Below are 24,629 nucleotides of genomic sequence, written 5' to 3'. Positions count from 1 at the left end.
TTTTAATAGTGCTGTTTCTGTACACTGTGTTCTAAATCCTGATTGAAAATCTTCAATCAGTTCATTCCTGTGTAAGTGGTTACAAGGATTTTCATGGATTTTAGAAAATGAAGCATTTTTCAGTAAATCAGCATGTAATGGGTGGAATTACCTATGTGTTAAATTCTTCGTAACATGTTCAACAATATCTTTAATTAATCCACACCTTCACTGATTTTAACTAGGTGGACCTTAAAAATGAAAGTCAAGTGCCATCAGTTTAAGGACCAAACTGGACTAAACTAAAACTGCCCTTCTCTCATGCAGAAATATCTGAGCTTCCTCTTGTACGGCTCGATGTGTCCTGCAATCGCATTTCTCATGTGCCCTTGTGCTACCGTCACCTCCGGCATCTCCAAAGCATCTCGCTAGACAACAACCCTCTACAGATGCCTCCAGCACAGATCTGCTCCAAGGGCAAATACCACATCTTCAAGTACCTCAACATGGAGGCCTGCAAGAGGAGCCACGAGGAGCTGGAAAGACACCTGAGACCCACTGGATTTAACAGCTGGTGAGGAGGAGGCAGATAAAAGGCAATGAATAGAGGATGCTGGGGAAAATAAAGCAAAATATAACTATAAAGGGAGGAGGATGCCCTTGCTGGTCAGGAACACATGATGTTTTAAAGTTTATCTTAGACAAAAAACACTATAGCTAATGCTGTAGACAATTGTAGAGTTATGGAAAGAAAAATTTTTGCCCCTACAATATTTAGCTGTGGATGTACTCATACAAAATTGGGAATAACTTGAATGGCAGGTGATGAATGTTGGACATGTTCACTAAGAGGAAGTAGAGTTGATCAAATATTTATAAGCTTGAATTGATGTCTTTTAGCAACAGAGTGAACTGGTTCTATGAAATTGACAGAACCAAGGACAGAGATTAGAATTTTTGACTGAAGAGACTTGGATCTGATGAAGAAAAGCACAATTTACTGCCCTTGAGAGTAAGACTGCTGTGTATTTACTTGAGTGTGTATTTAAGTTATCTACATGTTCCCCTACAGTTTGTCAGACCAGGAGCTGTTCACAGGGCAGTTTGGAGGACTGGATTCTGGCTTTAACAGTGTTGACAGCGGCAGTAAAAGATGGTCTGGGAATGAGGTAAAGCTACTGGACACACACTATCACACACATCTATCCATCTATCCATCTATCTATCTGTCTATCTATCTAACCTTCAAAAATAACTAGTTTGCTTTTCCATGGGCTAGACAGCCACCACCAAACTACATAATTACATCACTGTATGAGTCCCAGTAAAACAAGCTCTGCTGCATCTGCACCTTCTAAAACAGTGGCACAGCACTTTTGTTAGAATTATATGTATTATAAATAGCCCTCTGTTTCTTTAGCATGGTATCTGACTGTCACACAAAAACTGCAATGTAGTTATAGCAATGTAGGCTTCTCCATTTTTCCGATATTTTCAGTCTCTATCGCGCCCTTCTCTCCTCTTGTCTTCAACAATTTATACTTTTCCAGTGCTATATACGGATTTGGATTTTGTTGGTTGCGACAATCCCACCTTTATCTCTTTATGTAAGTGGTTCTTACTTCTAGACTAGCAGAGAGCTGGTACCAACTTTCCATCAGTTTCCCTCGCCCCGAGACCCAAAGAACTAGTTCAAAATAAGGCACCAGCTCAAACCTGCCCTGGTGGAAAAGGGATATGACTGTAGCTTTGGTGTCTGTGTGTCCAGTCAGCAGATGACTTCTCAGAGCGTTCCCTCCGCATTGCTGAGGTCAGTAGAGACCAGAGGAACTTGGAGGAGGAAGAAGAGGAGGATAGATCTCCTTTGCATGCTAACAAAGGTAAGGAAAGACGGTGATCTCTGTTCCATTTTCAAACCAAAAAAGTTTTTTAATACTGTAGATATGTTTGCACATTTAGAGAAAAGACAAACTGTCCTCCACTCTGCAGTGAATGGAGAGACTGAGCAGGTGGACTTCATAGACAGCAGTGTGACAGAGGAAGAGGAGGAGATCAGAACTGATCCATCCACACCCCGTCACACAGCACCTCCTGTGGTACCAGTCATTCACATACTGATCAGTAAAAGTGTCATATCCTGCTGTTTCTCAACATATTGTCATATATGTCTCTTTAGAGCTAGGGAATTATTGATTGTGTCATTGATTCTTAGGATCAGAAGGACAGATCTTCACTGTCCCAAGCCCAGTACTCAGCACCATGCAGGTAAGACTTAATAGGTACTGTACTATAAAATATACTATTGGAATTGCATTGAGAGTTTTTTTTTGCAATAAACTGCAGTAAGTTTCTATACACAAAAACAGGATCACTGGAATTTTGGAGAGATGAAATTGGGTTTAAATCATAGAATTAAATATTGGTTTCAACTAACACTGGATTAAAATACAACATTGGGCCACTGGTTTGAATGGCAGAACAGAAATATCAGTTTTTAAAAAAACTATATGTCACTTGAAATTACAAGACAATAATATTAGCTTAGAGTTAAAAGCATGCAGCAGTATTTCTGTTGTGCTTGTTTATAACTCCACACTATATTTAGGAAGGAGGAAAAACAACTGCATAGCATTTGTTGTGGCTTTGATCACGCCCAACATCACAACTAGGTGTGCTTGCGTATGGTCTGCTGTAATTGTGACCACACCTAGCTGTGATGTAGCTTGGTGTTGTAGTGCACCAGTACCTCACTTCTATACAGGCTGTGAAAAAGCACTACTAGTTGGCAGGGAAAGACAGATCATTAGCCTGCCTGTAGTCATTCTCTAACACACATTATTGGTTAAAGCATCAATACTGTATATTTGTATAAAATATGGGGCTTGTCTCCAGAGAAAATGGATAAAAGATGTCCATTTCTAATGAGAGCAGAGGGAAATGAGTAAATGGTGACAATCACCTTCAGTATGTTGGACCACACTACTAGTGACTGACCTCTACTAAGGGCTAATTTGTTTAGAGTACTTGTGCTAAGGTATTCCAGTTAATTTGAAAAGCATTTACATATTACCTTTGACTTTACTAAGCCTGTTTCTGTGACAAGCCTTCATTTTATTCAGCAGTGTGTTGGTTTCCCTGATGGAAACAGTACTCAGCCACTTAGTGAAGACGAGAGATTTTTAAACCTTTTTCTATCCACCTTTTGCAAGGTCACTTCACTGGGTGGTTGAAGAGCTGGGAAAAGTCAATAGACTGCAGTTCCCATAACTTAGTGTCACTCATTGATCCTCAAACTCTGCATGTGATGTGCTTGTGAATGCTGTTATTTTGGGAAAACTGCTGTCACACTCAGTCATAATACAGTAATATTAGTGGTTACTGGTTGCTGTGGTACTAGTTTGTATGTCTTACTTGTTTATACACAGAATCCTGCTCAGCTTTAGCATGTAGCGTTGTCAGTGGCAACAGCAGCAGCCTGTTGGAGCTGAAGCCCAGCAGGCAGCTTTTATTATGCTGCTCTGCTATTCACCACTAAGATAACTATATTGTTGAGACTGAGTGTCCCTACAGTCCTGTTGGCTACATGTTAATATGTTACACAAAGCCATTGTTCTCAGCTATGTTCGAGCAACAAGTAGCATTGTTTAAAATCTTTTAGTTTTTCAATTGTACTCAGCTATAATTAACACTCAAAGCCTCAAACCACTTTATATGCTATACATGACTTAAATTTGTTGGGGCCAGGAGTCTTTTCTAAGTTTTAGTTTAGCTGTTGCACAATTCTCTATCTGCTCTGCAAACATTTTACACTGTGTTGTAGCATGAACCAACGGATGTTCCAAATCTTGGCTTGCAACACTTCCTTTGGGAGTTCTAAAAATAGAAATAAAGTGGAAAATAAACAGTTTCTAAAAGACATAAAGCAGACCTCTGTATTTTGGGCATAGTTCATGTCAAATTTAAGAATTAATGTTTTTCAAATTCATTGTTTGATGTGTATCTGTATTCTAAAACTCAATTTTTAATTGTTTTAATTGTAAATACAGATTAAAGATGCCTAGGCCCCTCTACTGTAATCTCAAAAATATTGTATCTCACTATTAAGGCTGTCACCTGTTCACTAAATCAAGTTTCAATAATTGAGAGCCATGATGTAATTAGTTTCATTTGAATCTCCTTTGATTCTCCTCTTCTGGTCCAGCCTCCATGTGGCAGTGGGCCCGCCATCATCGAGCTCCTCATCTCCCCTATCCCCCTCCAGCCCCACCCTGGAGGAGCGGAGAAGGCCAGACAACCTTCTAATCTGGCAGGAGAGAGAGCGTCTGCAGCAACAGAGGGAGAAGGCCAGGTGAACACCTATACTCATTGACTTTCATTAGTTATGGAGTTCTTTCAAATCAAGCATATTTACAAAAGGGCAGTATTACTTTGAATACTTGTTTAATGTTACCCTACAGTTTACTGCTGCCAGAGAAGGAAGCACTTTTTATCATATTAATAAAAGTTTATGCATAAAGTTGACACAGTTACATCAGTTTGACTGTATTTCCTTTTCATGATTGTCATTTGTGTTTGTGGTCCTAAGGAAGAGCTCTCTGAGAGTCTCTTCTGTCTCTCATATTTGTAATTATATGCTCTCCATGTCAAAACTCTATTTTTACAGTTTGTCGAAATCATCAACCAAAACAGGAAGTCATGTGTCTACTGCACCACAGACAGGAAGTAGCTCAGCGTAAGTAAGAGCTGTAAAACAGATAAAAACCCATTGGGAAAGCAGCACAGACTTTCCAAATTATATTTGTTTTATTCATGCATGTGTTTTCCTCAGTTTGTGCTGAGGTTGAATGGAGGGAAGCTTAAAGACATTCAAAAGTATTCATAGGTGCATAAATCTGGTGTATGTCTCCCTCTAGTGGTGCATCTCCAGAGAACAGCAGCTCCCACTTGGGCCTGAGGCAAAGATGTGCAGTAAGTCCTGTTCTTCATACCTTCAGTTCCTAAAGCTGAGCTGTGTGTTTCCAGTCTGATTTGTTTCTTTTTATTAGAGTGCTGAACCTTTGAGCACAGTGCCTCCTTCAGTGCTTCTGCAACGCTCCATGAGCAAATCAGGTAAAGCACACATGAGCCACAGCTGCATTTTCATGGGAGAGTGACCAGCAGTATGTTCATCATTTAATTGCAGTACTTGTTTCACAATAGCTGGCTGGTGAAAAACTATACATGTGAACAATTCAATCCTAATTCCAGTCCAAATCAGCACCAGGGTAGATGAAACTGAAGAAACCACAGAAACAAGACTAGAACTACTGTTTAAGATGGAATATGCCGTATCAGGAAAATAGCCAAGACAAGTGAGATGAAAAGCCTGACTTCATGGACTCTCCTGGCTCTATCCCTGATTTCGCTAATCATTTTTTATGTAGATGCAATGAGCTCTAAATGTTTGATAATAGTAGTTATCTGAAGATCAAAAAAGAAGTTCAAACCTATTTGTTAGTTTTCTTAGGTAGATGATTCTCTTTTGTTAAGTGTCTTAAGTTCATTCTTGAGCTTGGGACAGTAGTATTAAAAAAAAAAAAAAAAAACAACAACAAAAAAAACATCCTCCCTCAAGGTCCATTTATAGCTTTCCTGCAGCCCTTAATGCCCTTCCTCTGCACATACTCTCTAAGTCCAGGAAGTGGCCTATAGTAAGAGGACCTTGAGTTTAGACTGTTGTTCAAAAAGTTACATTATTAGAACCAAAAATGCTGAGGAATTGCATAGTGTCCAGGCTGACAGATTACTCTAAAGCAACACATTCAGCAACATTTTTCTTTTAAGTAATTCCTTTACCTTGAAAATAGCTCTCAGGCTCATTTAGTCACTTTTAGACATTTTGTCACATAAATTTCATAGTATGTCAATACACTAGGAATGTTTTTGGATTTTCCATTTGTAATACTGGTCTGAATGTCTGTACCAGATGTCCCATCCTCTCCAAAGACATCCCCTCCACCAGGCCAGGCCCAGAAACCCAACAGCTTCCTGTTCCGCACATCTTCACGCAGCAATGTCAAACCCACAGGTACAAACTACACAACACACAATTTCCACCTTTATTCACTGCTTCAGTTAGGTTTTAACACTGTTTGTTCGTCAGGGCCCATATTTACTCTGGGTGAGTCTGGCAGAAGTGAGTCTCGCATGACACTGCGGTCTCCTAAAGAGGAGAGACCAGACATCGTACAACTACGCAAGGTAACTCACTACAAACTACCACGTTTTTTCATTTATGTTGGAACTTACTTGTCACTAACAAAAATTGTTGATTGTTGCTTTGGCAGGGGCTGACCTTATCCTTGAGTGATCCTGATCCATGAATATTTATTACTTGCTAAACACATATTTTCATTTAGTTTTCACCTTACATTCCTAATTCATTTACTGAAAGCTATGCTAGATAGTCTGTCCTTAATACATCTGACTGAAATGTACCTTTCAGTAATTGTCACATGGTAGTTAATAGTGTGTGCAAGATTTTTTTTCAGACGCTCGTATGGTGTGAATGCTGATTTTTAATCCTGTACCTCAAAACTGAAAACATTCCACACTGCAGCAGCATCACAGAAATGTTTTCTTCATCAGTTTCTTCTCAATAATGCAACCACAGGGGGGCACAATCCAGTGTCTTCATGTACCGGAACCAAGTCCGGTTAAATCCAGAGGTTGTGTCAGGAAGGGCATCCGACGTAAAATTTAAGCCAAATCAAACATGCGAATCACAAATATGACTTCTATATTGGATCAGTCGCGGCCCAGGTGAACAATGACCGCCACTGGTGCTGTTGACCTACAGGGTGCCAGTGGAAATTGGACTACTGTTGGTCAAAGGAGAGGAGGAAGGCATGTTCATGGGCAAAGAGAGAAGAGGAAGGGCAGGTGTAGGACTTAGAGTAGGGACTTTGAATGTAGGGACTTTGTCAAGGAAAACTAGAGAGTTGGCTGATATGATGGAGAGAAGAAAGGTGGATATCTTGTGTGTTCAGGAGACCAGGAAAAGGTAGCAAGGCCTATAGATTAGGAGGGGGGGTCAAGCTGTTTTATCATGGTGTGGATGGAAAGAGGAATGGAGTAGGAGTGATCCTGAAGGAGGATTTTGCTAGGAATGTTCTGGAGGTGAAGACAGTGTCAGATAGGGTGATGAGTCTGAAGCTGGAAGTTGAAGGTGTGATGTTGAATGTTGTCAGTGGTTATGCCCCACAGGTAGGATGTGAGTTAGAAGAGAAGGAGAAATTCTGGAGGGAGATGGATGAGATGATTCAGGGTATCCCTAGTGGTGAGAGAGTGGTGATTGGGGCAGACTTCAACAGACATGTTGGTGAGGGAAACAGAGGTGATGAGGAAGTAATGGGTAAGTTTGGTATGCAGGACAGGAATGCAGAAGGACAGATGGTGACAGACTTCGCAAAAAGGATAGAAATGTCTGTAGTGAACACATTTTTCCAGAAAAGGAGGGAGGGAGGAGCATAGGGTGACATATAGGAGTGGAGGCAGGAGCACACAAGTTGATTACATCTTGTGGAGACGTTTCAACCTGAAAGAGATCAGGGACTGCAAAGTAGTGGCTGGGGAGAGTGTAGCCAGACAGCATAGGATGGTGGTGTGTAGGATGACTCTGGTGTTGAGGAAGATGAAGAGGACAAGGGCAGAGCAGAGGACCAAGTGATGGAAGTTACCACCCCTTCCTGTTTGCTGTGGTGATGGACAGGCTGACAGATGAGGTTAGACAGGAATCTCCGTGGACCATGATGTTTGCAGATGATATTGTCATCTGTAGTGAGAGCAGGTGGAGGAAAATCTAGAGAGGTGAAGGTTTGCTCTGGAAAGGAGAGGAATGAAGCTTAGCTGCAGTAAAACAGAGTACATGGGTGTAAATGAGAGGGACTCAAGTAGAACGGTGAGGTGAAACTGAAGATGTTGAGGTTCTCTCTGGGAGTGACGAGGATGGATAGGATCAGGAATGAGTACATCAGAGGGACAGCTCATGTTAGATGTTTTGGAGAAAAAGCCAGGGAAGCCAGATTGAGATGGTTTGGACATGTTCAGAGGAGGGACAGTGAATACATTGGTAAAAGGATGCTGAGGTTAGAGCTGCCAGGAAGGAGGCCTAGAGGAAGACCAAAGAGGAGGTTCTTGGATGTAGTGAAGGAGGACATGAGGATAATTAGTGTGGGTGAGGAGGATACAGAGGATACAGAGGATAGGGTTAAATGGAGGCGGATGATTCGCGACTCCTGAAGGGAGCAGCCGAAAGGAAAAGAAGTTTCTTCTCAAGATTTATTGAAGATGCTTACACTTAAATTTATATGCAAACGTGTAACACGTGTAAAGGTCTGTTAAGATGATAATGCTTTATTTTGTTTCTCACTCCTAAGACTCTGGAGTCTCGGCTGAAAATAACTCTACCTGAGGATTTGGGTGAAACCTTATCCAATGGGACCATCCTCTGCCAGCTCGTCAATCAGATTCGACCTCGCTCCGTGTCAATTATCCACATTCCCTCCCCAGCAGTGGTGAGTGAATTAAAAAAAAAAAACTGCCTGGAAATAATCAGCTTCCTCTTGTGAAACTATCAACATACCAAATAATGATGATGTCAGTTGTTTAATGCATTATACTTCAGTCTGTTTTCTGTTAAGAATTATTAAAGGCTGTTTCACTTTGGTATTTCATTGAAAAAGACTGCTTCCATTTTACTTGTTTTCAGTCAGGTCACTGAGTTTCTTCAAAACTGGACTCCATGTAACTTACACAGAATTTATTAAAACAACAGATAAACATTGGGGAAAAGTTAAGTTTGCATAATCTCAGGACAGAAAACTAAACCATAAAGGAAGAAAAGAACTAAAATGCCTGATACTCTGCAGATGAGATCTGATTGTACACTATCCTACTCTTAATTGCGCTTTAATGTGATGTTAGGTAAATTTAGTGTCTGATATTTTGTTTTCAGCCAAAACTGAGCCCAGCAAAGTGTCGCCTCAACGTGGAAAACTTCATTGCTGCTTGTCGCAAGTTAGGAGTCCCTGAGGTAAGCCTATGTATTATTCTCTTTCTCGGTTTGCTGTCCTTTCACAGACTCTGTACAACTCTCATTAAAAAAAATCCATAACCCTTTTGTGTAAAAAGAAGAAAAAAAAAAATCAATTAGTTGAGAAGAAATTGCCATGTGTGTTCAGCTCAGTTGTGTTGCTGCATTGTTCCTCTCAGGGTTGGACAAATAATGGTTTTAAAGGTCTTGTAATGATTGGATTAGCTTTTCTGGCCCATATATCTGTCCAACCCTAACTCTGCTTTATGTAGTTTTTCCCTTGCTTGTCTCCTAGTTGTAACTACTTGAATTTTCCTTGTGTGTCTTGTCCAGAAGGATGTGTGTGTGTGCTCTGATGTGCTTCTGTGTAAGCTGCCTGCTGTGCTACACTGTGTGATGGCCCTGCTGGCCATAGAGGTGGGGGAACGGTCCCCCAGCCACTCCTCACCTTCATCTTCATCGTCCTCCTCCTCGCTGCTGTCCACAGATTTCCTACTCTTCTACTGTGTGGTCATGGCCCTGCTCTACGTCCTCTACTGCTACCTGCTCACCTAAAGGAGATGCAGCACACACACACACACACACACACACACACACACACACACACACACACACACACACACACACACACACACAGAGTGCTTATGCAGTTGCACGATGAACTGCTCTACATACATACTGAACACATAGAAATGTGTTGGGCAGTCACATTTGTTTAAGGCCAACACCCACACAAACATGCAGACAGACATACAGCTGCTTCCACAGTTGCCATCTCAAACACTGTGTTTTCAGTATGCATTTGTGATTGTAGAGCAGATGTCATAAGACCTGTGTGTGTGTGTGTGTATGTGTGTGTGTGTGTGAGTGCGAGAGAGACAGTTCACAGCTGCACTCATTCAATTTTAGAGCCATACCGAGCATGCACCTTAAAGAAACAAACACAATACACTACATGCAGCTGTTCATTTAGAGGCAAACAAAGCATTAAACTAATGGACAAATACTGTATGAGAGCAGACAAACACTAATATGCCTTAGCCTAGTTTAGCCTTCACTTTCTATTATGTTTGAAGGACATCATAGGATTTTCTGTTAAACTCTAAAGCAGAGTTGCTCAGAGGCAAAAACAATCTCACTGGTGAAAATATATGCGTTGCAGAGGAATACGAATTACAGAGTCATCATATACTTGTTTTTCACACAAGCTTGTAGACAGGCAGCAAAGTCTAGTCACCAGGGGACAGATTAGCGACCAGTCATTCCTAGCTAATACTCAGATTTTTTCCTTGCAAACTAATTTTGCCCAGTATAAACATACATTAACATGCTGCTTTGTATAATGTAGGTGTTACGAGCACAGTACACAAAGAAGCAACAGGCACTACGTTATTCATTATTGGGGTTTGTTCAGAAGCAGCAGTAGAATCTGCTGACCTTACTTCATATATGCACAACTGTCACAACAAATAGAGGACACATGGCTCTCAAGCACATGTCAATGCACACAACCTCTGACATTTCACATTATAAAATTGATAAGGCTAATATGTTAAGAAGAGCCTCTTCCCACATCCAGCACTGGGTAACATTAGCATTCATTTGGAGTTGTGTTTGTGTCCACTAAGTTAGTCCACATAAATGTGAATCTAATATTCACTGTGTTTTAGCTAGAGTTTGGGCCGTCCAACTCCTGAGAAAAATACCTGGATCTTTAACTGCTACATGCTCCATCAGCTCTGTGTGTCTACTGTTCAGAGCTGCAAACAGCTGTTGTGCTGGCACTTTTCACACTCCATATCAACATTTACTACATTAATAACAAAAAAATATTGATTAGTGCAGCTCTAAGGCTTTATTCTGTGTTTCTATGGATCAGTATATTTTACATGTACAGTGGAAAAAATGGCAAGTACTTACATGGAGTAATCAGACAATAAGATGCAGCCATGGTTTAGACAGACTTGTCTGGAAGAGAGAAGATGGTGAACAGTTCAATTATTGCACAGGCTGTTTGCTGTAAGACCGGTTTCTCTGTCATTAATTACATAGTTCGTTTTAGTGTGTAGAACTAACAGGCATAAAATGTTGTTCAGCGACCAGTTAAGTAGCTAGTTACCTAAATGCTGCTGTTGATAGATAGAATTCCACTATCCTGTAGACTGACAAGTATCCTAGTGAACTGGATAGGTGAACACTCATCCAGAAAGACCAGTTTCACTTAACCACTAAGATTATTTTTGCCTCCGCAGCAGCTCGTCTGAGTCTGGCTACAACTCCAGTGTGTATGTCTGTAGGCAGGCTACTGGGAGATAAGCTATAGAAGTATAGACTTGAGACTAAATTGTGAATGTGACTTTTAGCCTTCAGACAGATGCACATAAGGGACATAACAATGTGACAGTGAGACAAATAATAGTCATGATGATGACTATCCCATTAGTGGTCACTGCCCAAGACCGCTTCCAAGAACCGCTCGTCTTTGTGTCTGTGTTAACTGCAGTGAGCAGTAGGGGGTGATGCTGCTGCATCAGTGTCCCTCAAGGCTTCACGTCCAAACTGACGGTACAAACCCCTCCACAAGGCTGTGTGTGTGAAGTGTTTTTTGTTGTTGTCACTGAGCCAGTTGACCAGCTCTGTGTATAAATGTAAACAGGTTATTAAATTATTGTTTGTATTTATTTAGTTCTGTTTTTAGCTATTATTGTTTTTTTGGTGAAACAGCAGAGGTTAGTTAAACCTGTAAGCAAATCATTTTAAAGCCTCAATGTTTTGTGAAATGTGGGTCTGTGTGCTTTAAATTACACATACAGGTAAGTCAGAAGTTATCAATATTTCATTATTCTGAATTAAAATAACATTGATTGCTTACCCCCCTTTTAGCTTTGCAAGTACCTAATTGATTCCCCAGAGGCTGCATTTTTAACAGAGCATTACATGACCTCTGCTGTTTCTACCACACATTGTCTGGCTTATTGCTCACAGGTCAATGTCTGCAACTAAACACAGATTTGAATCATATTGTAATGCGTATTTGACTGGCGTTTGAAAGTAAAGCTCAATACTCAGATCTATTCAAAACTTCGCTTCACTTTGAGGCAGTATCATAATAGGACACAAACATTTTACTGGAATTCAAAAGTGACAAATTAATAAAAGGGCTGTTCTTCATAAATTATTCATAGAGAAAATGCTAGGAGAAACCATCTCAATTATACTTTTTTTAAAATTTTTTTTTAGGCTTTTTTATTTGTAGCTTTGGTGAGAGGAACACTACACTATCAGAAATGAATATACTGATACTTTACCCATATGACAGCTGTATGTTGGTCTAACCCTACTCCCAAAGTACAAATAAGGAGCCCCTTTTCCATGGCTGATGTTCATATAATGATCTATATAAAGTCCAACATTAATATAAACTGTTCAATAAATTATTACAAATAATTATTTCATTCTTCATTTTTATAGCTTTAAGTTGTAATTTCTATGTCAGACATTTTATTTCAAAATGCGCTATTTCAGGAGTCTGTTTTATTATGTACAATGGCTATTTCCCACCTTGATTTCTAATTAATACTTTTCATAACAGTGGTGATACCTGATCAGGGTCTTCTGCCAAGCCCACTGTGGACAGTAGGTAGGGGCAGTGGCACTCTTGGTGGCACTGCTGCAGTCATTCTTTGTACTCTCAACCCCTGCTTACCAGTATGAGTATAGGGAGAGTGCTGGTTCATATCTAAAGCACCTCTTTTAGTTCAGATTCACGCAACTCAACATTCTTTAGGTCCTTCTGGATATCTTGTCTCCCTTGTAGGCTTCGATGCCTATGCCCTGGGAGACCAATCTGCCCCATTTCTAAAGCTCTTGCTTCTTCCACACTTTACAGAAGTCACTACTGTTCATATCTGGCTGCATTTTCATTTCTGACTTGTCTTTCTTGCCCTGCACTGAAGCCAGGTCTTACAAATCTGTGAAACTGAGATAGCTTTCAGTGCTGTTCTCCTCCATCTCTGGTCTGGGCCCTGCAGCTTGACCATCTGTCTCAGCTGGACTGCAGGGACATCAGCTTGATTAAGCCCTAACCCACTGTCCTTGTGGCTGACACACAACCCACCACATATCATGAAGAGTTCAAGCTACATCCATTTGCATGAAACAATGTCCCTGCAGTATGGTTCCTCCCTGTCAGCAATGTATGTCACCCCCAGCAGTGCGTACATCCTAAATAGCTCCTGATTTGGTTTAGGCTTCAGTGTGGCTGTAGATACTTTCAGGGTTATCTTCTGCAGTATTTTGCTCTTTGCAGGACCATTCTTTAGGTCATGCAGTTTGTGCCGGTTGTTGGTTGTTCAGCTCCTCTTGTGGCAGTTTGCCACTGTACAGGATGGCATTTAATAGGTCTGCTGGTTTTATGCCTCTTGGATCACTACAGCATTTTCATCAACTCATGCACTTACTGGTTGATTGACCTGGGAGGTCAGAGGCAGGATGCTAGACTCATCCTCATCCTCTGTCCTTGAGCTTCTCCCTCACCAGTGCAATTGTTGGTTTTCTTGATCCATGGCCTGTACACATTCTTGAGGTTCTCTTATGCTTACTCAGCTGTGTCCAAGAAAAGCCTGCAGACTTTCTGTCATCACTCTCTCCACTCCTTATTGATACTCAGAGTACTTGATGACCAGACAAACAAGTTTCAGCCCTATGAAAGAGCACTTTCTTTACTCCACTAGGCTGTGCTTCAGGCATTATCCTTTTATGTTAACCCCGGGGCTCTTATCTGTTTACTTCTTTGGTCACAGTTTGTTCTGCCCTTTGATCTTCCATGCTTCACCTTGGACTAGAATGTCATCTGTATCCAGACACATCATTTGCCTTGGACTTTCCCTCACTACATGCCTGCTGCTACAGTAGGAGATCTTCGTAGTTTAGGGGGGATGTGGCAAAGAGGTTTGTGGTAGAGTGTAAGGTTAGGAGGTGGTGATAAAGCCACTGTTATGAAAACGCAATTAATAATTAAAATGTGGTGTGAAATTAAAGTGCCCCTTTGAAATAAAAACAAACTTCTGAAACGGGGAATTTTGAAATAATAATTACATGAAAACAACCTCTAGTAAAACTGAAAATATGAAAGAATGAAATAACATTTTATAATAATAAGCCAAGTTTAGAAATAATTTTACAAAACCTTTGCTCATTAATTTGTGTTATTAATTTGTATGAATATTTATTTCATGTTAACTTTTATTTAACATTAAACTAATTTGTTGCCCATTCTGTTGAAAGTCCAGTATAAAGTAGTTTTATAAGTTGATGTACAACACTGGTTATGTTTGACCACCCGTCCATTTGATGCTTGTCTCTGCTGTTGTCTAGAGGTCAGAATGGCCACTGTAAAAACTTCCTTTTCCATGGCTGATGTTCATTAGCCTGTGGTTAAGATGAAATTTATACTGTTTCACCTCAAATCTATATTTTATAAATGAAACTGGATACGCAACAATTCATTCACTGGCTTAGACCAAGTTATATTCTTAAATATGTTAGTGAAACAGAAATACTGTTGTATTTTATATTTATGATACTCTTTATTATTAAGAAGCATTTTTGAGTTTATATAAATCTATATGTATTGTTTTTTTCTTTCCACTGTGAAGAAATGATTAAACATGAAACTTTGACTATGCGCTGTTTGCCTGCTTGCTTCCTGCTGTGCTTTTGCTCAAACTTGTCAGGGTGTGTGTAGCATCTTACTTGCAAAAAGTCTTAAATCATGGTCAACTTGATTTTTATGAAGCTGTTTATGACTAACAATTGTCTCGAAAAACAATTTCTGCTTTAAGGGAGTTTGGGGATTTTTCAAGTCGGTGATAAAACAATGCTGATATGCCACATAGTATGAAGGTATGTGTGTAAAACTGGAAGTTCAGGAAGTTGTAATAGAATAAGTGAAATTATTACAGTAAGCTGGATCAGTTTCGAGTGCATTCAGGCATTCTTCATAATTGCTGGTTTAGATGTAGGATAGTCTATACTTACGTGTGTAAATGCAACATTTGCTAGGTCTGTCCCCACAGCATACCTGAACTCTTTCATGTTCGTTTCTCCCATTTTCATTTTTATAACAAGCTGCTCGAAGAAGTTAACATTTTCTCAGTAGAACTTCCTCCTGTCCAATTCAATTCAATTCAATTCAATTCAATTTTATTTGTATAGCGCCAAATCACAATACAAATCATCTCAAGGCACTTTACAAAAACTAAAACTAAAAACCCAACAATTCCCTTATGAGCAAGCACTTGGCGACAGTGGAGAGGAAAAACTCCCTTTAACGGAAGAAAAAACCTCCAGCAGAACCGGGCTCAGTTTGGGCGGCCATCTGCCTCGACCGGTTGGGGTGAGTGGATAGAGCAGAGAGAAAAGAACAGCAACAATAAACAACAAATAGACACTGCAGGTTGGTGGGGCCAGTAACTGCACATCAGCGATATACAGCTCCATGACCAGGGACACCTGCAGAAGGTACAGAGAGAGAGAGAGAGAGGGAGGGAGAGAGCACAAACTAGGGGAGAGAGAGAGCACAAGGTTAGTAACATTCAATGGTGGAATATACATGAGGTGGGAGAGAAGGGGGGGGGGTTAGGGTAGGGGAGCTCAGTGCACCGATGGTCCTCGGGCAGTCTAGGCCTATAGCAGCATAACTAAGGGATGGTTCAGGGTTGCCTGAAGCCAGCCCTAACTATACGCTTTGTCAAAGAGGAAGGTTTTAAGTCTAGCCTTAAAAGTACAGAGAGTGTCTGCCTCCTGAACCCAGGCTGAGAGCTGGTTCCACAGGAGAGGAGCTTGATAGCTAAAGGCTCTGCCTCCCATTCTACTTTTGAGAACTCTGGGAACCACAAGTAGGCCTGCACTCTGAGAGCGAAGTGGTCTATTGGGATAATATGGTACTATGAGGTCTTTAAGGTATGAAGGAGCTTGATTATGAAGGGATTTGTATGTGAGAAGAAGGATTTTAAATTCTATTCTATATTTTACAGGGAGCCAATGAAGAGAAGCCAATATAGGAGAAATATTGTCCCCATCCCCAGTCACTGCCACTATACATACTACTATATTCTACATTTATACATTCAGTAGATAAGTATATTTATTGGAGTACTGTACCTAGGTACAGTTTTGCGATAGATCTTCTTTACTTGAATATTTCCATTTTCTATCACTTCATATTTTGAATTCACTGCAGTTCAGAAATAAATATTGTATTTGAACTCCACTACCTTTATCTGATAACTGTAGCTACAAGTTACCTTTCGGACCTGATTAATAATACAAAATGCTTTGTTACTTACTGAATGATGACAACTAATGACAATTATAACCGTATGTAACATACGTATAATATAGCACATCACGCAGTATCATGCTGCTCCGTGTTTATACTGTTTTCCTTGTTGCTATTACAAAGCCACCTACTGGCTCGAGCTCTGACTCATCTGACAGCAGTGAGGGTGTAACTTTGTTCAGCTCACAGAATATCAGCAACATAAGAAACTACAGGCTTTGCTGCTCATGTTCAACACCCTGCATGTTAATGACAATTTTAGTTGCAAACTAATCCATTCAGTTTGCCAAAAAATGATCATACACGACACTTACAGTTTTTCTCAGTTATGATCAGCTGATTAGACATTGATTAGACAAGATTGTGTATTTGTATTTTACATACATCCTGCATATAGCCTAATTTATTTGATAAGTAAACTTGAATGTTACTGATGTAGGCTACATACTTCAGATTACCTTAATTTCACTAATGTGGGTAATACTTTAAAGATTTTAAACCATCCTCTCCTTTCTACCAGATTAAATAAGCATGATGACTAGTTCTCTCACAAGAGGCCTAACGGCTAGAACATCTACGATGCTGCTCAGCCTCTTGTTTAATTGGCTTTGATTATCTGAGGCCTGAAACTGGTGATATTGGTTTGCAGTTGGATATTCAACAGACATTCAACTGAAACAAACCCGTTACCTCACAGCAAGAAGGTCCCGGGTTCACAACCCAGCCTTTCTGTGTGGAGTTTGCATGTTCTCCCTGTGCCTGTGTGGGTTTTCTCCAGGTACTCTGGTTTCCTCCCACAGTCCAAAAACATGTACAGTGGGTATGGAAAGTATTCAGACCCCTTTAAATTTTTCACTCTTTGTGTCATTGCAGCCATTTGCCAAAATCAAAAAAGTTCATTTTATTTCTCATTAATGTACACTCAGCACCCCATCTTGACAGAAAAAAACAGAAATGTAGAAATTTTTGCAAATTTATTAAAAAAGAAAAACTGAAATATCACATGGTCATAAGTATTCAGACCCTTTGCAGTGACACTCATATTTAACTCACATGCTGTCCATTTCTTCTGATCCTCCTTGAGATGGTTCTGCTCCTTCATTGGAGTCCAGCTGTGTTTAATTAAACTGATTGGACTTGATTAGGAAAGGCACACACCTGTCTATATAAGACCTTACAGCTCACAGTGCATGTCAGAGCAAATGAGAATCATGAGGTCGAAGGAACTGCCCAAGGAGCTCAGAGACAGAATTGTGGCAAGGCTCAGATCTGGCCAAGGTTACAAAAGAATTTCTGCAGCACTCAAGGTTCCTAAGAGCACAGTGGCCTCCATAATCCTCAAATGGAAAAAGTTTGGGACGACCAGAACTCTTCCTAGACCTGGCCGTCCAGCCAAACTGAGCAATCGTGGGAGAAGAGCCTTGGTGAGAGAGGTAAAGAAGAACCCAAAGATCACTGTGGCTGAGCTCCAGAGATGCAGTAGGGAGATGGGAGAAAGTTCCACAAAGTCAACTCAATTCAATTCAATTTTATTTGTATAGCGCCAAATCACAATACAAATCATCTCAAGGCACTTTACAAAAACTAAAACTAAAAACCCAACAATTCCCTTATGAGCAAGCACTTGGCGACAGTGGAGAGGAAAAAACTCCCTTTAACGGAAGAAAAAACCTCCAGCAGAACCGGGCTCAGTTTGGGCGGCCATCTGCCTCGACCGGTTGGGGTGAGTGGATAGAGCAGAGAGAAAAGAACAGCAACAATAAACAACAAATAGACACTGCAAGTTGGTGGGACCAGTAACTGCACATCAGCGATATACAGCTCCAGGACCAGGGACACCTGCAGAAGGTACAGAGAGAACAGAGAGAGAGGGAGAGAGCACAAACTAGGGGAGAGAGAGAGCACAAGGTTAGTAAGATTCAATGGTGGAATATACATGAGGTGGGAGGAGAGAAGAGAGGGGAGGGGAAGGGAAGGGGGGGGGGGGGGGGGGTTAGGGTAGGGGAGCTCAGTGCACCGATGGTCCTCGGGCAGTCTAGGCCTATAGCAGCATAACTAAGGGATGGTTCAGGGTTGCCTGAAGCCAGCCCTAACTATACGCTTTGTCAAAGAGGAAGGTTTTAAGTCTAGCCTTAAAAGTATAGAGAGTGTCTGCCTCCTGAACCCAGACTGAGAGCTGGTTCCATAGGAGAGGAGCTTGATAGCTAAAGGCTCTGCCTCCCATTCTGCTTTTGGAAACTCTGGGAACCACAAGTAGACCTGCACTCTGAGAGCGAAGTGGTCTATTGGGATAATATGGTACTATGAGGTCTTTAAGGTATGAAGGAGCTTGATTATGAAGGGATCTATCACTGCAGCCCTCCACCAGTCGGGGCTTTATGGCTTAGTGGCCCGACGGAAGCCTCTCCTCAGTGCAAGACACATGAAAGCCCACATAGAGTTTGCCAAAAAACACATGAAGGACTCCCAGACTATGAGAAATAAGATTCTCTGGCACTGCTCATCACCTGCCCAATACAATCCCTACAGTGAAACATGGTGGTGGGAGCATCATGTTGTGGGGGTGTTTTTCAGCTGCAGGGACAGGACGACTGGTTGCAATTGAAGGAAAGATGAATGCGGCCAAGTACAGAGATATCCTGGAAGAAAACCTCTTCCAGAGTGCTCAGGACCTCAGACTGGGCCGAAGGTTCACCTTTCAACAGGACAATGACCCTAAGCACACAGCTAAAATAACAAAGGAGTGGCTTCGGAACAACTCTGTGACCGTTCTTGACTGGCCCAGCCAGAGCCCTGACCTAGACCCAATTGAGCATCTCTGGAGAGACCTGAAAATGGCTGTCCACCAACGTTCATCCAACCTGACAGAACTGGAGAGGATCTGCAAGGAAGAATGGCAGAGGATCCCCAAATCCAGGTGTGAAAAACTTGTTGCATCATTCCCAAGAAGACTCATGGCTGTACTAGCTCAAAAGGGTGCTTCTACTCAATACTGAGCACAGGGTCTGAATACTTATGACTCTGACATTTGAGCAGTTTTTAACTTGATTCAGACACTACTGAAATATTTGTATGGATGGATGATAGACAATCTTTAAAGTATCGCCCACAAGAGTAAAATAATGTCATCTCAGGAAGAAAAACCCTTTCACTAAGGAGTGGATAATACACAAATAATACACAAATAAATGCACTTTAAGCACATTTGGCTCTGCAGCTTGCTGCTTAATGGCATGAATTTCCATCCCACAGTTGTTTCATTCAATAAACACTACAGCATCAACAAATTGCATAAACATGACTCTCCTGGATGCGCTAAACATCCAGCTGATCCAGCTTCTTGCAGCTGTAACTCTGATCATTCAGTTACTTCTGTTACTTCTTCCACCTGAGCAGGACACCGCTGTCCCTAGAGACAAATGAGGGCATTTTAAGTAGAAGTTTGAAAGAGACTGAGTTTTTGCACAGAATGAGAGCTGTGTATTTGGACCTAATTTTCACAGCCAATCTACGTCTCTGGCGCTTCAAGTCTAAAGCTGCACAGCCAGTCAGATCTTTCATCTATGAAATCCTTTTGTCTTGTGAAGCAAAACAATGATAACATAAAACAGGCCCTGCCCACTAACACTGTCTGTAAGATTTCTGTTTTGTTATTTATGGCTAATGACTGACCTCAGAATTGTACAGTTTTTATACAGATGCATTCATTGGTTTTTCGGGGCCCTGATTTGCCAACAATGAGAAAAATATGTATAAAAAATATGAAACACTTTACAATATATACAAGAATCAGATAAGCTTTAGTAATAATAAGGAAAGTTGGGAGGGAAGTCCTGATTTGGTATAACAGTCAGTTCCATAATGTGTGAGCCAGAAACCCTGATGGGAATTCACCATGCCCAGTGCTTTACCCTCTTCAAAGCTCCTGTGTGCTCTCCAAACACCAGGTTTAACAATGTCCATTCCAGCTGGCCCATGTTGGTGCAGGTGAGTGCGTTAAACCAAGGTCAGAAAGAAGGCCTGTAGGTTTGAGCTGCACCATTCACAAGCAGGTGACTGATTTTCCCTCTATGCCTCACTTCATGCTGCAGCCTTCCTGCTGCTCAGACACATCACTGTGCATTGTCAAGCTTTGGAATATCTACAGGACATGCATATAATTACACTTCATGGTCGACCAGATGATCAAGGGCAGAGTCGGCAGCAGTGATTATGGAGATTGAATCATTTCTTAAAGATGTACCAGGAGTTCCTCTAGGGGGTTGCCAGGCCACTGAGTACAGTTCAGGGCTCCATTTGACTGTCTGTGAAATGAAAAAGCCTGAGAGTTACTGCTGCAGTCATGAGAGGGTGACTACAAATCACCAGGTCAAATGACTGTATGAAAGTGCTGAGTGGTCAGAACCTGCAGGGGGGAGTGTCAGATGACAGCAGGGAGGTTAAATACTGACGACTTGTCCAATGCAAAGAACAGCCACTGGTTTAGCTCAAAGTTACACTCATTTACACCCAGTTCAATGCTCTGTTTCTATATGTCTTCACTGGACAATGTTGCTACTGTCCAGATATGGCCAAACAAACAAGCACTTTTATTTTGTAATAATTCTGTATAGCCTGGCCCATGATGTGTGTGTGTCAGGTCATCTGAGGTTAACTGATCTAACTGTATTTTGGGTTGTGAGCACAACATTAGCTGATAACTAAACTAAAACTAGTTTACCAAAAGATTAACTACTTTCTTTTGCACACTGTTACTCTATAAATAAATGAGTGTTTCTAGTTCTGTGTCAAAAGGTTCAGTTGCTGTTTGGTGGATTATTTAGCCCTCTTTTGAAAGTCAAATATTATAACAGCACTTACAGCTATTAACATCTGTTCTGAGAAGGGTTGTGTGATAGGACGTGTGTAGAGTAACCATGGCCACATGGAGGGAAAGACATTGAGGCTGATATTTTTTTCACGGCCTCTGAAAGAGCCAAAACCACAGGGTGTGACAGTGGTAATCTTTTGTACAGGTTGCAGTAATGATATCACCTGATAAGAAAAGTGGGTTTTAATCTAATTGGTTTCAGTAACTATAGTGCTGGCACACACTGAAGAAAAGAGTGGTCACATATAGGTTTGTTATTTGAGCGTAACGATTTGTTGTCTTTCCATTGATGGTTTACTTGTGCTGCCAGCCCTTCAGCCAACGGGAAGTGGACAGAAATGCACGTAGTGCCCTCTGGTGGACAAACTGTAATTTTCATTGTGTGTCCAATGCAATCAGGATTAGATATGCTGCGGCCCTGGGAGAACAAAGGCGTTTACTCATTTGCTGACCCATGTTAACGCTACTCACACAGCTCTATTCTTATTATGAAACGAAGTAACATACAGACCCGCTGAGTTCCTCAATACTATGATTTAAATGAAAGAAACACTTCAATCTAGTCAATCAGAAGCTCCTTTTCCCACAGCTTTTCTATCTGACAGTATAACTGCATATGTAGCTGTTTTTATTTGGATCAGCCTGGTTTCTTGTTCCAAAGGAAAGTGGAAGCAAGTCTGATTTAATGGGTTTTCATTTCAGGCCTGGAGGCAATAAAACATTTGACAGGACGTGGATGTTTGATGTCGGCTGTATAGGACAGTGAAATTACATACTTGCCACTGAGCCTGTTTTACAATGTATCAATTCTTTCACCACCAATACATTCAACTCAGTTCTATTTCATTTTTATTGAACTGATGAATTAACACATCAAAAACAGTTTCTTTCATTTCTGCTGTAGGTTCACTAACTACTCAATGTAACAATTAAAACCAGAGCATGCTATTCTTGAGGTTGAGAGAGTACATGGAGCCACATGACATCCAGAAAGGCTCACAGATTCTAAAAATTATAGGTTAGACTAACTCAAATCATTTACTTTGTTTTATATTGCCCAAAGTACTACACTATGTTAGATCTATGTGTTTTTGCACATGCTGCAAAGACACACAACATGTGTGGAACTTTCTTCAGCCATAAATTAGTGTTAAAGCATTTAACAGACTTTTCTGATTGAACTCAGTATTGTTACTATTAAATGTGCAGGTTTCCAGTACACAGAAATGAAATCCAACAACTTGAAAAGTGATCAATTCAAAACAAAATTCAGCTAATTTCTCTCTCCCTCCCTTCCAGGATTCCTTGTGTTCTCCACAGCTCATCATGGAGGACGAGGGACTGAGTCGGCTGGCTCAGACCATCCAGATGTTGGTTGACCTGGCTGATGGCTCCCAGCGGACCCCAAAACTGGAAACATGAAGGGCTGCTGGCTCAGTACAGTGTTAGCACAGTACAACAGCTGCATTTGCAAAGATTAAACAGAAACACCAAAGAGATTCATTTCAGAGCCAGTGTTCCTTCATATTTGAATTTTTCATTACATTTTTTCATTGACTTTAAAGGCATAATGTGTTCATCTTCCAAACAGCAAATACATCATTAAAGTTCAAATAAATCTGTAACTTACTTCAGAACCTCCTTGTCACTTTTTGTGTCTAAAAGTAAAAATGACATAAAAAATATGTCACTCTCAACTTTGTCTCTGAGTGACATGAGTAGATGATGTAGACTCATATCTGAGCTAGCACAGTGCTGGAAACAGGATGTGGTTAGCCTGGCTTAGCATAAAAACTATAAGCATAAGGAACATCACATTAGTTTAATTTGTAATATGCAAATTGGAATTTGTGGTTTTAGCAGGAGTAACTTACCTCAAATTTTTCTTGATTTACAATATGATATCCATCTAACTGTTCTGTGTTTCTGGCTATAGAAGAAGTATATGGATATAGCTGATAAGCACTGGTTTTAATCACTGTTGAGGCACGATGGTACCAAAACTGGCAACCACACTGTGACAGACCTCCAAAAGCTGCATACATTCAAAACATCAGTGTAGAGGACTACTGCATATGTGAAAAAGAAAGTTGTATGTATTTGATTCGATTGATTCAATTCAATTCAATGTGTTTGTATAGCGCTAAATCACAATACAATAATCTCAAGGCTCTTTACAAAAAAAACAAAAACAAAAAACCCAACAAATCCCTTATGAGCAAGCACTTGGTGACAGTGGGGAGGAAAAACTCCCTTTAATGGAAGAAAAAAGGAAAGACAATCATTTTGGACATGGCACAGAAAATGAGATTCAGGTTTCTTTTGAAGATGGTAGCAAGCTACAGGTCATGCGTCGTGTTCAGGGCTTGCCAATGTGTAGCAAAGTGTCTAAAGAGGCAGAGTGGTCACCTTAACTTCCTGTTGTAACGTGCGTGTTCCAGGCATAACTGCAGCAGCAAATAGGTTCAGCTGTGTGTCTCCTCTGTGGGTCATGGTTTAATTACCAGTGTGAAATGCTCAAATTCAAAGTGCGTTGGTGTCTATTGGGAACACTGTTTTCATATCTGAGTCATCTGACTAACACTGTTAAAGAGATGTGTTACAAGGCTGCAGTGACACAATGTTAGGAAGGGGGAAACATGCAGCCTGAGATATGAAAAACAAAATCATTTCTTTTTACATTATCACACTCCAGCATTCATACTGTGAACTAGGAAAATATTGACTTGAACTGATGGAACTGGCTCATGAGCCATTTTCCCATTTTAACATTGTACAAAGCAACTAGTCACTTGATCTTTCTGGTTTTTCCAAAATTAACAAAAAGATTTTCTCATTTACCTATTTACCATTTATCTAGCAACTTGCAGGTAGTTTTTAATTGTATTTGTCTGATAATTCAAGATGCAATTGCCACCAGAAAGTGTGAGTTACACATTAAAGCAGTATGTCTAATGGTATGTTCAGTTTTATGTGGGTTTTCATTCTGAAAGCAAGAGGAACAACTGTGTCAGTCTGACAGAAAAGATTATCACTGTTACATTCTCTCTTCATTACCAAAGAGCGTATTTGCTGATGAGTTATTCAAGTCAATACTGACTCGTTTCTATTTGATTTCTTTCTTGTTTTTCGAAAACAGACAGAAAGACACAAAACTGTAACTAAATAACTGTTATAGGAAAACCTGGGAGAACAGAAACTAACATGTAATATTGCTTTTACTATGAATGACTGCTTGTGCCAGATACATTGTCATCAGTTTCATTGCACCTTTTAGCAATATTCCAATTTAGACACTATAATGTTCAAACTGTTGCATTCAGTTTGCAGTTCTCTTCATGGGCAATAAACAGATATAATATAAC

General features: G+C 40.5%; 1 protein-coding gene across 2 annotated transcripts in view; it reads left to right on the top strand.

Annotated features, from left to right (window-relative positions):
- The window catches only part of lrch4 (leucine-rich repeats and calponin homology (CH) domain containing 4), a 46,648-nt gene extending 23,881 nt beyond the window's left edge, over positions 1-22,767 (top strand). Inside the window, exons 5-18 of one of the 2 annotated variants that reach the window (XM_026317983.2) lie at positions 307-553; positions 1,052-1,148; positions 1,748-1,859; positions 1,969-2,075; positions 2,192-2,244; positions 4,181-4,327; positions 4,643-4,711; positions 4,893-4,947; positions 5,025-5,088; positions 5,945-6,046; positions 6,122-6,219; positions 8,397-8,534; positions 8,975-9,052; positions 22,564-22,767. In XM_026317983.2, coding sequence (XP_026173768.1) covers positions 307-553; positions 1,052-1,148; positions 1,748-1,859; positions 1,969-2,075; positions 2,192-2,244; positions 4,181-4,327; positions 4,643-4,711; positions 4,893-4,947; positions 5,025-5,088; positions 5,945-6,046; positions 6,122-6,219; positions 8,397-8,534; positions 8,975-9,052; positions 22,564-22,686 — 1,490 coding nt within the window. In that variant the 3' untranslated portion in view covers positions 22,687-22,767. Of the gene's footprint in view, positions 1-306; positions 554-1,051; positions 1,149-1,747; positions 1,860-1,968; positions 2,076-2,191; positions 2,245-4,180; positions 4,328-4,642; positions 4,712-4,892; positions 4,948-5,024; positions 5,089-5,944; positions 6,047-6,121; positions 6,220-8,396; positions 8,535-8,974; positions 9,053-9,385; positions 14,739-22,563 lie in introns of those variants that run through there. The other variant, XM_026317974.2, reaches the window with a different exon arrangement.
- Positions 22,768-24,629: the final 1,862 nt, after the last annotated feature.

Source organism: Mastacembelus armatus, chromosome 18, assembly GCF_900324485.2.
Source record: "Mastacembelus armatus chromosome 18, fMasArm1.2, whole genome shotgun sequence".
Classification (NCBI taxonomy): Eukaryota; Metazoa; Chordata; class Actinopteri; order Synbranchiformes; family Mastacembelidae; genus Mastacembelus; species Mastacembelus armatus.
The sequence above is the reverse complement of the archived record's forward strand: the minus strand, read 5'-3'. Positions and strand labels throughout refer to the sequence as shown.